This window comes from Acanthochromis polyacanthus, chromosome 9 (genome assembly GCF_021347895.1).
Source record: "Acanthochromis polyacanthus isolate Apoly-LR-REF ecotype Palm Island chromosome 9, KAUST_Apoly_ChrSc, whole genome shotgun sequence".
Classification (NCBI taxonomy): domain Eukaryota; kingdom Metazoa; phylum Chordata; class Actinopteri; family Pomacentridae; genus Acanthochromis; species Acanthochromis polyacanthus.
The window spans coordinates 35,308,851-35,325,022 of record NC_067121.1 but is presented as its reverse complement, the minus strand read 5'-3'; the positions used below and the strand labels follow the sequence as shown (position 1 = coordinate 35,325,022).

General features: G+C 40.1%; 3 protein-coding genes across 3 annotated transcripts; 2 read left to right on the top strand and 1 right to left on the bottom strand.

The window, feature by feature from the left end:
* Nucleotides 1-1,944: 1,944 nt before the first annotated feature.
* Nucleotides 1,945-6,836, bottom strand: si:ch73-382f3.1 (uncharacterized protein LOC100151273 homolog). The gene is made up of 4 exons (XM_022214856.2): nucleotides 6,377-6,836; nucleotides 5,929-6,088; nucleotides 4,457-4,632; nucleotides 1,945-4,293 (listed from the first exon to the last, which is right to left on the bottom strand). Exons 1-4 carry the CDS (start codon nucleotides 6,524-6,526, stop codon nucleotides 3,910-3,912), a joined length of 870 nt encoding a protein of 289 aa, XP_022070548.1. The 5' UTR covers nucleotides 6,527-6,836; the 3' UTR covers nucleotides 1,945-3,909.
* Nucleotides 6,837-7,015: 179 nt separating this feature from the next.
* toe1 (target of EGR1, exonuclease) lies at nucleotides 7,016-11,555 on the top strand. Its single transcript, XM_022214855.2, has 8 exons — nucleotides 7,016-7,413; nucleotides 7,545-7,585; nucleotides 7,706-7,802; nucleotides 8,037-8,195; nucleotides 8,413-8,526; nucleotides 8,870-9,018; nucleotides 9,494-9,656; nucleotides 9,870-11,555. The coding sequence occupies exons 1-8, from the start codon at nucleotides 7,300-7,302 to the stop codon at nucleotides 10,575-10,577; spliced, it is 1,545 nt and encodes a 514-aa protein (XP_022070547.2). The 5' UTR covers nucleotides 7,016-7,299; the 3' UTR covers nucleotides 10,578-11,555.
* Nucleotides 11,556-12,191: 636 nt separating this feature from the next.
* Nucleotides 12,192-15,446, top strand: tmem53 (transmembrane protein 53). The gene is made up of 3 exons (XM_022214857.2): nucleotides 12,192-12,479; nucleotides 12,669-12,772; nucleotides 13,935-15,446. Exons 1-3 carry the CDS (start codon nucleotides 12,428-12,430, stop codon nucleotides 14,634-14,636), a joined length of 858 nt encoding a protein of 285 aa, XP_022070549.1. The 5' UTR covers nucleotides 12,192-12,427; the 3' UTR covers nucleotides 14,637-15,446.
* The last annotated feature ends 726 nt before the right edge of the window (nucleotides 15,447-16,172 follow it).

The following is a 16,172-nucleotide window of genomic DNA, read 5'->3' as shown; positions in this document are numbered from 1 at the left end:
AACATGTTTCAAACTAAAAATTGTATTGTTATTTATTAGCAGTAATAACAAACTAGAAGAATTAAAAAGTTCTTATTCTCAAAAATAACCAAAAATCTTCATATTTTGTTTGCTTTCCTTTGGCCCTGATAACAGATTGCATTCTTGCTGGCATTGCTTTAATGGACTTTTTCAGTCTCTTTTGCTGTCGAGTTCTAAATAGTTTCTAGTTGTTCCTAGAGACTTGCGTTGGATGAAACTTGTGTGTGATTTATTTTTGAATTTAATAAATTCCAGACCTGTTCAATAGGATTCAAGTATGGACTTTGACTTGGCTAATTTATCAGTTCTAGTACTCCAGATTCCTTTTTCTTGGTCCAGTAGTCTCTGAACAGCTTTGAAATCTACTTGGGGTCATTGTCTTCTTGGTGTATGAGCCTATGACCAGTCAGGCTCAATCCAGAAGGGATTCCATGATGCACCAAGATGCTGTGGTAGATATTCTTGTTCGTGATACCATCCTTGTGAATTAATTTGCCGTTTCTACAAATGGAACCCCATACCATAATGGAATCTCCATCATTTTTCACTGTGGTTGCAATGCATTAAACATCAACACATTATCCAGCTTTTCTGTGGATATAATTACGACGATGCTGAACGAAGAGTTCAACCTTGGACTCGTCCGTCCAGAGTACCTTCTTCCAGTGATCTATAGTCCCATGTTTGGGCTCCTTTCGCAAGTTTTAGGCATTTTTGGATGTTCAGAGGCTTCAATCATGGCTTCTTAGCAGCTATTCCTCTCTTTAAGTCTTGTTCCTTCAGTCATCTGCTGATGGTCATTCTGGAGACTTTCTCATATTCTGATCTAGAGGCATTAAGCTCTGCTTGAAGATCGGCAGTGGTCTTCCTTCTGTCTCTGGTACTTCACTTTTTTTTTTTGTTATTTTGTTGTTGACTTCATTGGACAGGAAAATAGGGAGAAAAATGGGGGGAAGACCTGAAGTAAAGGGCCATGAGCTAAAGTTGAACCCAGGCCTGCATTGGGGATTATAGCTCCTGTTCATGGGTCACACACTCAACCAGTTGAGCTATCTAGATGCCCAGTACTTCAAATCTTGAGGTGCCTGACATCTCCTTCAGTTAGCTTTCACTTTCGGCCTCTTCCTTGGCACATTTTGTAAGTACCAGCCTCTGCAATAGAGTCTGAGGCATACTTGACCCCACTGTGATAACACTTTATGTCTGGCCTTATTTGTCTTAAAGACCATCCAACATCATGAAGTGCTTTAATTCGGACTCTGTCTTTCTCTGTGTGTCACTATTTTAAACTGAATTCATGCTTTTCTACCCAAATTTGAGCCAGCACACTGGAATTCTTGGAGAAGGCAGAAATGAATAAAAGATAACATAAAACCATTCAAATAAAACAGTAAATTTAAAAGTTCATTGATAATAACAGTAATTTTACTTCCGCATTAAAGATATCATTTTGATTAAAGAGTTTGCACATACTGGCGGATTAACCATTACAGAAACACAAAAACACTTTGGTACTCAGCAACGCTGGATGATGGTCTGATAAATTTATTAAGCACTTTACATCTTTGCAAACCTGAAGGCAACGTTTATCTCATGTTGTCTTTACATCACAGTTCAACTGGGGTAAGAAGGCAGGAGTAAAACAAATATCTAATCTGTCACGCGAGTGATTTGCTCAAAGTCCAACCTGGGCCAAAGTTAAATGTGACTCTTTGTTTTATGCAGAGTACAGAAAACACCAGGAAGCATCACACATGACCTGATAGTATTCAGTTACTACTGTGGTATTTGAGGAGTTGTGCTGCTTTCATTTCAGTTCTAACGTACCCAGTGGAATAATGGCAATGATGCTGGTTTATCTATGACTGAGAAACATTCATTTTCTTCCTCTATTTCACACAGTAACACACAATGACAAAAACAGGTCATTCTTTCACTTTATTTTCCCGCAATGCTTGTGTTTTGGATATTGAGCTTTTTTCCCACACCTTTTGTGGTCTCTACAAATACACCGCCAAAACTGATCACATTAAGACAGAGCAAAGGGTCACATTCTGAAACAAAGGACACAGAACTTACAAATTATTTACCGTAGCATTACACCAGTTATTTACCAGTAGAGGATTCTCTCTTTTTTGTATATTCTGGGCTCAAACTACAGAAGTTCTGAAAATTCAGAAGAAGCGGTGCACTACCTCCTGCAGTCACATGGGGAAACAGAAGTAAACAAAATGGAGATGGTGGCGCAACAACTTGTAACACTGACAATACTTTGCATTGAAAAAAACTAAACCAAGCAGAAGCCCAAAGCTAAAGAAGTCTGGGTGAGAAAATGTTTGGAAAGATGAGGTCGACAGGGCTTGTGCATTGAGAACTGGAAGCTACAGATATGAAGCTAACTTTAGCTTCATGAGCTACAATTTGTCCACTGCTCCGAGTGTTCTGCTAAATGAAACTGTAGAATTTTAACTTGTAAACATCAAATAGGTTTGATCCCAGTATGAAATAATCCTAATAATAATAATAACAGTAGTGGTAATAATGAGGAAGGAAGAGTGCAGTGGAGGTAAATCAGTCTGACCCTCCTGTAGTGTGAGTCCAGCATTATCCACTGATTTAGGATCTCCTTTAAACAGCAAAAGTTTCAGTTGTGAAAATATGGCCAAATTTAGCCACAGATAATCCAATTTTGTTTATAGCATTTAAATATAAATGGAGGTATTTCAAAGAAACTGATTTGAGCCTAAAACTCAGAGATTACATTTAGCCCTCTGAACCCCGAAACCTGCCGTCAGTCCTTGAGCCAAAAGTGATTCCATCGGGGAAATGAACCAAATCTAAGCTTAATCAAAATTCACACAAGATCTTGTGACAAAAAAACAAAATATCCGAGCTCCTTAGCAAAAGTATGACAAGCACTGAATGATTCAGTTATCAAAAAAAAATCAGGCTGTGTTTACACAGAATAGAAAGGAGACAAGTTTGGACATTTTCTTCATATATATAAGTAGTAAAATATCTTCAGCATGTACAGCCTTCAGTTTTGTTTGTAGCATTAGCGACAGGTGTGGACACTGAGAAAAATGTTGCACATAGATGCCAAGTTTTTTTGAAGTTGTAAAATAAATAGTAAAAAAAAAAAAATTCTATTTTTATGACTGATAGAATCATAACTTTGGTATACTGTGACACTGTTTCCAGAGGTGCAGAACTTTATATTGCAGTTAAAAACAGCCCACCAAGAGTAAAAAATACTGCTCAGAAACTTCTTCGGGTTCAGAGGGTTAAATGTCATCCCAGACATATACCCCCAAATTTTGCTTTACACACACTGTGCCACTAAGTTATAAAATGTTTTTACTGAAAAATAAAGTCTACATAAAGTATCAGGAAGAGTCAGAATACACTTTACCCAGGATCTGCTCTCAGTACACTTGAATATCCTCGAAAATAGCTTTAATTGTGCATGTAAACAGTCAGTGAAATACTTGCTGAATCAGCCATGACAAACTTAAAAACAACCGACAAAATTATTTGTCCACACCATCGCATCCACGTAAATTATAGTTCGCACTATCGTAGGCTACATGGTGCGCATGCTTGTCATGTTCGAGCTCGTATAGCAGCTCTTCATGGTAACAAACACCACGAGCATGAATCTAACCAAACTGCAAGTCGAGGCAAAGACATCTCACGGTGTAAACTGCAAGCACAACCAGGTGACATTTTAGATCAGCGACCTCATCGTCTCTGTCATAACATTTGATGCTTAAATCTTCCAAAGATGAGACAAGAAGCATGAGAAGCTTCTATCACTGCAGACGTTTAACTTGGCAAACTCTCCCTGCAGCCTTTCCCTTAGTCAGTTATTCATGCAAACTGCTTGGATCAGGACAAAACACTGATCAGTTCCTCCTCATCGTTGTCTCCAACAACTCCTGTGGGACTGTCACACGAGGCCATGAGCCCGAGGCCGAGCTCTGCCAGCTCCTCACAGCTCATGTCCGTCGTCACCATGATCTTAGTCTCCAGTCGGTTACACAGAGTCCTATAGGAGGGTAACGGATAACCGATCTCTCTCAGGTACTCGTAGCCTTTGGTGCCGACCGCACAGCGGATCTTTCGGGCCTTCATGATCGTCTCTGGAGACCAGACGGCCCGACGGGAACGTTTGGTGAGGGACAGGGCCCGGATCTGGTCCTCGTACAGAAAGTTCTGGAGACCTTTCTCAATCCGGTCGAGTCGATACAGGCGCTTCTTCATCTCTTCTGCCTGATAGAGACACAGAGGAACATCGCACATTTACACAGATGATATTTGCTTTCTTGAGATTTATATTTTAAAATGACACAACCAGGCTAATGTCTGGGACAATGCCTGGTTATGTCATACCACGACAGTGATTTATAAACAAAGACACCAGCAGATGTCCCACCTCTTTCTGCAGCCTTGCAGTGTGCTGCATCTCCTGCTCCAGCTGTTTCTTCAGTAGCTGACACTGTGTGCAGGGCTGCTGGTCTTCAGCTGTCCTGTCTGCATCCTCCTCCTCCATCCCGGGCAGAGGAGTCCGTCTGGCATAACCATGGTCCCCAAAATTCAGCTCCTTCTCCACTAGATTCACAAAGAAATCTCTTACTAGCATTGGAGCACTGGGATCTGACATGTTTAAAATGTGGCTTACTTGTCCTGTAGATGCAAAACATCATTAAGCTGCTGTAATTCTCCTGCATTATCATAGTTGCTATCTATCAATGTATCAGCACTTCTGATTTCAAAAAGTTTGAAATGAAACCCTTGTGTTTTCATTTCACTCAATACTTATATTTTGGATTTTTTTTTCTGCTTCATCCACATGCAAAAAAAAAAAAAACTATTAGACTTTTGGCCAGAAGGGGTCAGAAAAACATCAAAACAAGCTGACAGGTGGCCACAAATTCTTTGATAAATATGTCTCCTAATATGTGACCAAAAATTGTCCATGGAGACATCCAGCAGGTACAAAAGCACGATGAACAGTCGACTAATCAGTCTTTTTTTAATCTCTAGTCTGTTGTCTACAGAATTCTGAAACAAACACTGTGTTTCTGTGTAATTCTTGCAAATGCTCAACTACATTTACTGAGCAGTTTTGACAGCTCACCTTTAAGATCAACCCCGTAAGACCCAAATATAGAAAAAAAGCAAAACAATAAATAAATAAAATAAAAAACAAACAAAAAATACACACACACACATATGTATATATATATATATATATATATATATATATATAAACCCAAATATGGAAAAAGAGTAAAAATAAAAAGAAATCATAAAAATATACATAGTTACTAAAACACAAGCAAAAAAATAAGAAAATAAAACAAAAAATCGCATAGAACATTATATGTATATGTGTGTATATATATATATATATATATATATATATATGTATAAAAACATTATAAAATCGAAAATAATATTTTAAAAAATAAAACAGATGTATTTTTGCAACAGTGTGTTTTACAGGCTTAAAGGAAAAGGAAACCAGGGCTTGCTTGCATCTGAATGAATGTTCAATACAACTATAATTACATTTTTTAAATTGGCATAGGGGATAGCAGAGTTACTACAAAAGCTGCTGTTGCATTGAGGTAAATAAATAAAGCAACGATAACAAAACAAAAATAATCCCAGTAGGAGAACAATTTCACCCTTTCTGTAAACACTATGGCATTCATGACTCTCGTGCAGCATCATTATCGCACATTATGTAATCAGGTTAGATAAAAGTCACAATAATCTCCTGCATAGTGTATATCTTAATTTGCTGCCTTTGCAATTTGTAGTTGCGCTCTTTCAAAATGCAATTTTGATTGGAAACCCATTGATGTTATTGTTGTCCAGCTTTACTTCACGTTGAAATACCTGGTTCAGGTTTCAGCGGTATGAGGATGTATGAGGTGGTGACTGCAGGGTACGGAGGGTCTCCAACATTAAACAGAGTAGGGATAGCATTAGGCTTCAGTTTCTTTCCTCCAGCTGGAGATCTAGCGATTTCCTCAAACTGGCTCTGCTCAAAATGGTCCTTGAGGAGACAAGACAGGTACAGAGAAGAGATGCACTTAATCCAACTCATGCTGACACAAAAGAAACAGATCCACTCACACAGCAGCTACAAAGCTGAGATGTGCCATTTAAAACAGAGGAAGACAAAATACCATTAAAAATAACAATAAAAACAACTCTTGATTTTATTTTATTGGAGTACTGCTCTGATCCATTAACTTCTGCTTCTTTTAACTGGCATATCGTCTTCATACATTATAAACTAGTCTAAAAAAAAACTAAATATGCTAGTTTGCAGTGAACTTACTTGACATAGTCTGGAGTGAGGAGTTGGTTCAAAGTCACGTCGACAGTTCACCACCCATTTCTTCTTCCGTACGGGGTCTTTGGGGAACCTGAACAGTTGTTTGCCGATGCTGGTTGAGTTGGAGCAGTTCGGAGCGGAGCAGCCACCCATCGCCCGCAGTCAAAACACAAACACAGCTATATCTGGCAAAAACGTTCAGTTAGCTTTGGCTGGCAAAGAAGCTCAGCTTTTAAATGATTATTTTAAGCTAACTGGTTACGTGGTGTAATGACAAGAAAAAAAATGCTATCACGCCAAGTGTCAACTCGAGGAAACCGGACCGCGGTCATGTAGATTGCTAACGTAAAATTTCACGAAAACAATTTAAAACACTTTCTGAGGGATAAAATATTTCTGACTTTGTTTGAGCCAAAATGGCGCACTTCGCCTCGGTGGTCGGGTACAGTGACGTACGATTTATGGGTGGCTATCGGAAATGCCTGCTTTAAAATAGTGTTTAAAGACAAAACAGTCAGTTATAGAAGGTGAAATAAAACTCAAATCACACATTTTTCATAAAAATTGTATTAATCCATTGTTATCGTTTTCTGCAAGCACTTAACAAAGAAACTCTATTTTCCTGCATTCGTGCAATAATCCAGCTACTATGGATTTTTATGCCAGGACCCTAAGAAGCACGTTGAAATGTTTACGGTTGAAACGCTGTTTGCTGGCGATTCAGTTAAGTGTCAAATAACCTACGACTGTAAAATTAAGTACTGACTTTATAACGGTACTACACCAAGTGAGCAACAAGCTAAGCCTCCGGATAAAGCAGCTAATAATGAAAACGTCTGTGAGGTACTAATTTACCTAGCTAACACATTTCAGTTAGCTGTCGGTAACTTTGGAGGAAACTTTTCAGCCTCGATATTTAAACAAACATGGCTAGTCCAATGGTAGTTCCTGTGATTGATGTCCAGAATGATAACTTTAAAGAGCTTTGGCCTGCTATGGTAGTGGCCATTAAGACGTCGTCCTTCGTAGCTCTTGACACAGTAAGTGCCAGTATCTGTGTGTGTATCTGTCCATTTAATATGGGCATGGCTTAAATGAACTTGTATGTATATGGTGTTGTTTTGTCTAAGGTTTATTACTACTTGCAATTCACAGTCCTGTGTTGCTTTAGGAGCTGAGTGGTCTTGGAAACAGGAAGGCCTTGCTGGCTGAGTGAGTAAAAACATTTGTGGTCCTCTGCCTCCCTTACTGCATTGCTATTACAGACTTTAAAATAAGTTACACTAATTCTGGTAATGCTTATTCGTGCCCTGACTTGCTGTCCTGTTTCAGATCTATAGAGGACAGATATAAAGCAATATGCCACGCAGCTCGCTCTCGCTCCATTCTCTCTTTGGGATTCGCCTGCTTTAAGAAACAGGACCAGACGGTAACACAAGACAATGCCATGAACACTTATTTAGAACTTGTAAACATATGTATTTGCAGGCTTATAGTCATGTACTGTGAATGTATATAATAGTCACGAGCCTAAAATAAACGCATAGAATATTTAGATAATCAATATGTATTTCATGCATATTTAGTGTGAAAATTTGCCAGTGCATGTAATATGCTTGTGAACTTTATTACCTTCCTCCTCCTCTTTTTGTCCCTTCCACAGGATGCAGACACATACCTGGTCCAGGTGTACAACCTCACCCTGCTCTGTTCAGAGGAGTACATCATAGAGCCCCAGTCAGTTCAGTTCCTGGTGCAGCACGGGTTTGATTTTAACAAGCAGTACGGACACGGGATCCCTTACTGCAAGGGCAATAATAAGGTCATTACAAAATTATTGAAATGCTGTTGGGGAGGATTTGAGACACACAGTGCACGCAACAAAACACTTAAAGATTTTGCAACTGAAGAAAGTTTGTATGGATTTGTATTGTATTTTTCAAAACACTGTTGCTCAGTCAGTACAATACAAGGGGTAACTGACCTTCCTTATATGTTTGTTTTCTAATAGTCCTTTCTCTGTCTTTCTTCTTTCCAAGGGAGGATCAGATGACCGTGGTGTCCACATCCGAGCGTTGTTCACTGAACTGCTGCGAGCCAGAAAACCTCTGGTGCTCCACAACGGCCTCATCGACATGGCTTTTCTTTACCAGGTACAAAGTGCTGTTCTTTTTCTTTCAGTTTCATTCCAAGGATGTTAAATGTGATTCTCAGAAATTCTCACCAAATAGTTTTTATTCATATTCACACTGACTAAAAAGTTTAAAACTGTAAAATTTTATAATTTAGTGACATCAAGTCATTAACTGAGCAAGTTAATATCAGTTTACTATCAAAGCATTATGGGATTTTGATGCTTCTATCTATCAAGAATGTGTTATCAGCTGCAGTATAAACAAGAAACTGCATGATGTCAGACATTCTCACAATAAAATAATTACATGAACTTGTTTTCTCACAGCATGCTGCATGCTTTCTTTTTACTTTTTCTGACAGTGTTTTTATGCTCATCTGCCTGAGCGCCTGGCCACCTTCACCGCTGACCTGTCTGAGATGTTTCCTGCTGGTATTTATGACACCAAGTACGTCACTGAATTTGAGCTCCGACTCACTGCCTCCTATCTGGAGTACGCCTTTAAGAAATGGTGAGTAATGGTTTGTATTTCACTGTAGCTTTTTAAATGTATTTCAAGGCTCATTGTAAAATTTGCAGATGATTCGGTCATTGTCAGCCTCCTGCAGGACCAGGAAGAAGGGCACGGCCCTGTGATGGTTATTATTAAATTGGGACGGTTATTTAATTGACATTTTAGTGATATCTAGTCATTTTTAATTAATAAGTGATTGCTTCCATCATAAATAATTGTGGAATTTGCAAGATATATCTCATGGACTTCAAAAGTCCCTCAATTACATATTGACCCATCTACAGTATGGCTGCAACAAAACACATTCAGTGTAGGAAAGTCATGAACGTGGCTGTTCTATCCATTATACTGTCAGGATGCCTCAGAGGGCTTTAACACATTTATATGATTGCTTTAAAAAGCAGAGCTGTGACAGTGTTTTTATCAGGCATATTGTTCCTCTCTCGCCACTCATATCTTCTTCTTCTTCCAGTAAGCTGGATAACAGTCGCCGTTTGACCTCTGGAGCACCTGGACCTCATGTTCACATTGAGTTCTGTCAGTATGCTGGTCACATGTCTACCTATGTGGACTATAAAGAGTGTCCAGATGTGGCCTCCTCTGAGGGACAGACTGAAATCTGCCAACGCTTCTCTGTAAGACTCGACTTTATTTTTTTATCTTCTTCACTTAAAGGAAGAATTTTCTAAAAGCTTCCCTAAATTCTAGTTTTTCTACATAAACTAAATGCAAGTACGTTTTCCTTTTCTATCCTGTTTATGCTTCCACATTAGAATGAAGAAGCAAACTATAGTACATACTTGTGTGTAAATGTTTTTATTGATTGTCGCTCTCTGTTTCTCTGGCAGGCATTTGGTTGGTGTCCCAATGGTACTCAGTGTCCATTCTCCCATGACACGGACCTAATAATTCTTCAGGATGAGAAAGGAAAGGAGGACAAAAGGAAAAGGAGGAAGAGACAGAGAGATAAGAGGAAATCAGGAGGTGGAGAGCTGACAGAGGGCTCCTCCATCTTTCATGCAGCCCCCCAAAACAAGATACCCCATATGGAAATGGACCAAGAAGAAACATCAGGCGACCACCAAGAGAAAACTGCCGAGTCGCTCCCTGACAGTGTGACTGAAGGAGAAAGTATGGAAGCTGATAATGAGGAGAACAAAACGTGCAAAGACAATTCAGACTCGAGAAACTCTGCACCAAGTGATGACGGCTCAAACGCCAAAAATGGTGCAGAAAGCAGAGCAGGAGAAGCAGCAAGAGAAAAGTTTACGGACGCTCAGAAGAAGAAGGTTGACGCAGGAACTCACCGGGCAGGATTTGATGCCTTTATGACCGGACACATCTTTGCCTGCTCTTGTACGCTCACCAAGAAAGAAGAAGCAGCAGCAGAGGAGAAGGAGCAGAAGGTGGACGAGCAGTCTTGGCTTCCCACCTGCCTGAATAAAGTCTATCTCAGCGGCAAAGCGGCTCCTCTGAACGTGGTTAAAAGCACCTTCTCCAAGTCGTCCAAGGCCCACACGCAGAAGATGGAGATGGTGTGGGGTGGAAGAATGTAGGTTGGACAGAAGAGCAGCAACAGTTAATAGAAATGCAGGTTCAAAATTTAGTTTTTAGCCAGACTGACAACATGGCAACAGACTGAACAACTTTGAAATGGATTGCTGTGAAATTCTGGCATTCATGTCACCAGCGAGTGAATCAAAGTGATGCTGGTGGTCAACTTACTTTAAATCTGGTTAAACATGACGTTTACATTTGTGTTTTGTTTTTTTTAATCTCTTGGTTAGATTTCTGTAAAAGTATGTCTTGAGCCACACCGGGATCCCTTGTAATAGCTTGAGTAGACCTTTCATATTTCCTCCATTTCTTTGGTTAATGACCAAATTCCTGCAGAGCTAAATGTCCTCAACCCAGCCTCACCTTTCGTTTGTGTTAATTCAATGCCAGCATGCTATCTGCTAAGCTAAGATGTCAAACATGCTGTGCAAAAAATTAGACCGTCATTGTGAGCATATTAGCATGCTGAAGTTAGCATGTAGCTGAAAACTCTGCAGTGGTATGATTTGTTAATTATTGAAATAAAATTATTCCACAGTGACTTCTGTAATTAGGTTGTAGTTGAGGTAATATTTTCACTTAAAGAGCCAATATTTGATAGTTTTCAGTCTTTAATGTAAGAATAGGTTACTTTTGTAGAGCTAGCTGAATAGAAATCCTGATATTTTGGGTATTTGGACTGTTTGTCGGAGCCCTGATGATGCCACTTGGTGCCATAGAGTAATATTTACTGTCACATTGTTTTTATACAGCAGTTCTCTGAGTGGTTTTTGCCTCATTGATCAAACTGTAATAATTGACAGGAGAATTATTACTGGCTTCAATGACTTACAATTATAAATTCAGCGATAAATTGCAATGCAGAGGCATCCCTTTTTACTCAACTGCTGTTACACTGGAAGCGAGGTGACTTTTGATAGCCGTTCGTAGACATATGACCTGTTTCTTCTGGAAAGTAAACAAAAGCTCTTCAACAATGGTTTTTGTTGTTATTTCATCATCTGAATTTGTCTGAAGGAATAATATGATCTTACCATCCAGAATTAGAATTTTGTTTATCCACTACAAAAGAAGAGTGGCACAATACACAGCGTGGATGCAAAGTCTAACGTATAATAACACAAGACAGACCTTTATTATTCACAATGAAAGTCATTTTGCCAGATGTTGCTGAGAGAAAAATTAGGGAACATTAGAATAAACGCAGTGTCTCACAAAAATGCAATCAAATACATATACGGTATATTGTTTTAAAAAAAACAAGTAAGCTAAAATAAGACTTGAATTAAAAAGAAGTAATACTGTAGTGATTCTGAAGGAGTAAAGTAATATTACACGTGATTATGAAATATTGCACATACAAATGAATGATTGGTACAGATTACACTTGATGTAGAATCACTGTGTTCAGGCCACATAGTAAAAAGTTCATATATTTATTATCATTTAATAGGTTTCACTTGTAAAATCAGAACTCCAGAATCATTTGAGAGCCTGTCCAGAACCCCAGCTGCCAGTCAGCTCAGCTAGAATCTGGAGCTGAAGACCTGCACTCCAGCTAAAGAAAAATGGCGGCTGTTATACGCTAGGGGGCGGTGATGCTCTACAAGCGCAACGCTGTTTAAACCACACAAAGAAGAAATCCTCAGGGTCGGGAGGAAGCACCGTGTAGTGGTGCTCATCCTTCTCCTGACAGTACACCGACCTGTTCTGTTCGTTGTGAGCCGTTTGTTTCCTCCAGGCTTCGCCCCCTGATGCAGCGCTCCGTTGCCCGGTCATCATCACTGTTCACAGCGGCCGAATGAATCAGACAGCACCGTTAGAGAACCACAGCCGATAGCGTTGAGAAATGGCAGATGAAATTGACTACAATATCGTGTTTCCAGATGCGGGGACATCGGGTGAGCCTTTATTTCATTGTGCTGTATGTTCACACCTCAGTTAGCTTAGCCTACATGCTAAGTCAGTCGCTCAGAGACGCGGAGAAAATGCAATTGTGCTAACTGTTAGCTTGAAGGTTAGAGTTAATTTAGCCAAGCTGGCTGTGGCTGCTCTGCTAACGCCTGTTGTATCATGTGCCTTGTTTTCAGAGAGACACTGGCAGGGGACAAAGGAGCCAGTTGTGATCCTGCTGGGCTGGACTGGCTGCAAAGACAAACACCTCTCCAAATACAGCTCCATCTACAATGAACAGGTTCAAACCACACATTTCACCATCTGATCAGCTTTCTGTGTTGTCTCTTTAAGAGCATTGTAAGAGACAACCAAACAAGCTGTAGGAGACAAGTCAGAGCAGTCAGGTAAAAATACATAGTAAAAATGACAATAAATTAAATGAATAATTAGCTAGATTAGCACACAACTCAAAAAAGGAACTTGGCAGTTAGAAAATGAAAGAACAAGGCCCGTTTAATCCCACTGGTAACCGTTATTGCCTCTCATTTTTCTTTTAAATTTTATTCTCTGAAATTGTTTTGGCTTTGAACAGCTAATTCAAGTTTTAAAATCAAAGAATAGGTTGTCTCCTCTAAATTGCATCAATATCAAGTAATAACGAGTGTGAAGGGTCACATGACTAGGCCTCTTTTCTTCCTGTCTGCACCGACAGAAGATGGCTTTTTTTTTTTTTCTACTCAGCTTTAAACTATAAGAGGTTTTGAATCATCTCGACTTAAAAGAGCCCAAAACTGAAATGGGCTACATCATAGTCAGAAAGCTTGGTCACCCTTAGATTTAAGCCTTGACTTTGGACCGGCCAAAAGGGCTCCAGCTTGGGGCAAGACCTTGACAAGATTTAAAAGTGATCAGTGAAATCTTAAAATCAATTCTAAAACCAACAGAGAGCCCGTGGAGGGAAGCCAAGATAGGTGTGATGTCGTCTAATAAAACCGATAACAAGCCTAGCTGCTGGACAAGTTGGAGGCGACGGGAGCTTTACGGAAATGCCAGAAAGAAGGTTGTAGCAATAATCAAAATGGGAGAAGATGAGTGTATGGACAAGTTTTTCCAGGTCTAGGTATGAGAGCATCAACTTTACCTTAGAGATTATTATTTGGAGGAAGCAAGACTGGACAACTTCTGTGATGTGGGGAGCAAAACTGAGGTCAGGGTCAAATAAAACGCTGAGGTTTCTGGCAACAGACTTTACGTTGGCGGTGAGACTTCTGTGTAGTTTTGGAGGGTTAAAAAGTAGTATTAGTTGAAGAAGGTTCTGAGCCGTCCAACAGTTTGTCATTGAGACGATTAGAAACAGAACCGAGGCCTCCTGGATCAGCAGGTTTCAGCGGAATAGTAATTTAAATGCTCTTCACCCATTTCCTTTTTTTCCCTTTTTTGTTTACTTTCTTCTCCTTTAGGGATGTGTCACGATCCGCTACACAGCTCCTTTAAAGACGGTCTTCATCTCAGAGTCCTTTGGCTACAAGGAGCTGAGAAGCATCGCCCTCAAGCTGCTGGAGATCCTCTACGACTACGAGGTGGAGAACAGTCCCATTTTCTTTCACGTGTTCAGTAACGGTGGCTTCATGCTTTACCGTTACATCGTCGAGCTGCTGCACAACGACAAACAGTTCAGTTCGCTGCATGTGATCGGGGCTGTAGTGGACAGCGCCCCCGGTAGTGCGAATGTCCGCGGGGCTCTGCGTGCACTGATGACCACCTTAGGGCCAAGAATAAGTCCTGTTTTAAGGTATGTCCTCCTCGCGCTGTTTGCAGTGATTGTTGTCCTCCTGCGAATCGTCTTATACCCCCTGACCAAGTACATCCACAAGAACCACTACGACGCCGTGCAGGACAAGCCGCCCTCCTGGCCTCATTTCTTCCTGTACTCCAGAGCCGACCTGACCATCAGGCACCGGGACATCGAGTTCTTCATGAAGGCCATGAAGCAGAAAGGCGTCCCCGTGGACAGTTTTGATTTTGTTTCCAGTCCTCATGTGGGCCATTACCGGGATTTCCCCGAGCAGTACGCTCTCAAGTGCCGCGAATTCCTGGTTTCCCGCATGAAGGACTCGGAAGGGACTGAAATTAAAAAGAGACAGCACGTTCAAACGCAGTGAAACTTGAAGAGAAACTCAAGATTTTTAAGTCTTTTAAGATGCTGAAGAGAAGGTGACAGAAATCGCTCGTTTATTCTGCAGTGATCTGAAACTGGGGAATGAAAGTTTGCCAGTTTCTGCAGCGATCCAGTTCAAGATCTTTCGATGTTTTTCTTTTTCGTCACTTAAAGGGAAAGTTCCACTGGTGTGGTCGAGGTGTAATGCTCTGAATCTGTGTCTTTAGAACCCACCATATGAAACACTGGAAGTCACAACCTGCTGAAGTTTGATTGAAAGGCTTAACGCTGCCTACTTTTTACAAGTTCTGTACCACATAAAACTACAATATATAACTATTCCGATGCAAGCAGTCGCTATGCTCCACAAGAACTTGACTCGTAAGTCCTTTAGGATAATTTAAATCGTATTTAATATTGCTGTGAAATGTGATGCATTGTAGATTAGTAGTAGTGTATTCTAAAACTGATGAGGCTGGTTAATCTGTATCTATGTATAAATTTAATATATATATTTATGGTTTTAATCCCTTGATTTTCTACAAAAACAAAGGTACCAGGGAGCTTGTAATGAAGGCAGCTGACACATTAATGTTTTCTTCTCTATTAGAGGTCTGAAAGTGTTGCCTTACAGAGTTGGTTCCTTTTCATTTCTCTGTCCAAAAATTGTAGAATGCTCAGCCCTGCTATGTAATACAAAATTGATTTAGTTAAAAAAACAACAACAGTGGATTGACAATGAATGTATATGTCCAGCACAACTAATGTTCTTTAACTGATGTGCCTTCAATAAACCAGAATGCTCGTAGTCTCAGCTCAGTTGTTTTATGACATGACTGTTCATTTCTTGGCGTATAAATTCCAGACAGTTGATACCATATCACCAAAGTTAACATTCAGATAAAGGAGAGTTTGTTGCAGTAATCATGATGTCTGATGCGTCTTAAACCACAGTGTGGGTTTGGAGATCAGCTCTTTGTTGTGTGACAGTAAAAAAACAACAAAGCAGCCAAGAACATTCCTGATAATTTAACCTTTGTTCATCAGTTTTGTTGTGGCTCCACCACACACTGTGGCCAGACTTGGCATCTGTAGCAGCGCAACACAGACGATCATTGTTTCAGAAAGCTTCATTTAGCCCTTGTCCACACTAATTTAAGTATTTTGCAACATTTTCCTTTGGACCTCTCGTCTACATGCTGTTTAGGTTGTTAAATCTGAGATATCGAGACGCCTTCGAAAGTACAGGCTTTTATCCGTGTGGAAATATTCAGAAACGGTGTTTCACCTACGTTCTTACAATGTTCTCTATTTGTGAGCATGAGTTGGAAACATGGCTGTACAGTGGCTTGATGGTTGCACTCTTGGCTTGCAGCTAGAAGATCCCCAGTTTGCGTCCCGGCCTTCCTGGGATCTTTCTGCATGGACTTTGCATGCTCCGTTGCATGCGTAGGTTTTTCTGGGTTCCTCCCACAGTCCAAAAACATGCTGAGGTTAATTGGTAACTAAATTGTTCGTAGGTGTGAGTGTGCTTGTTTGT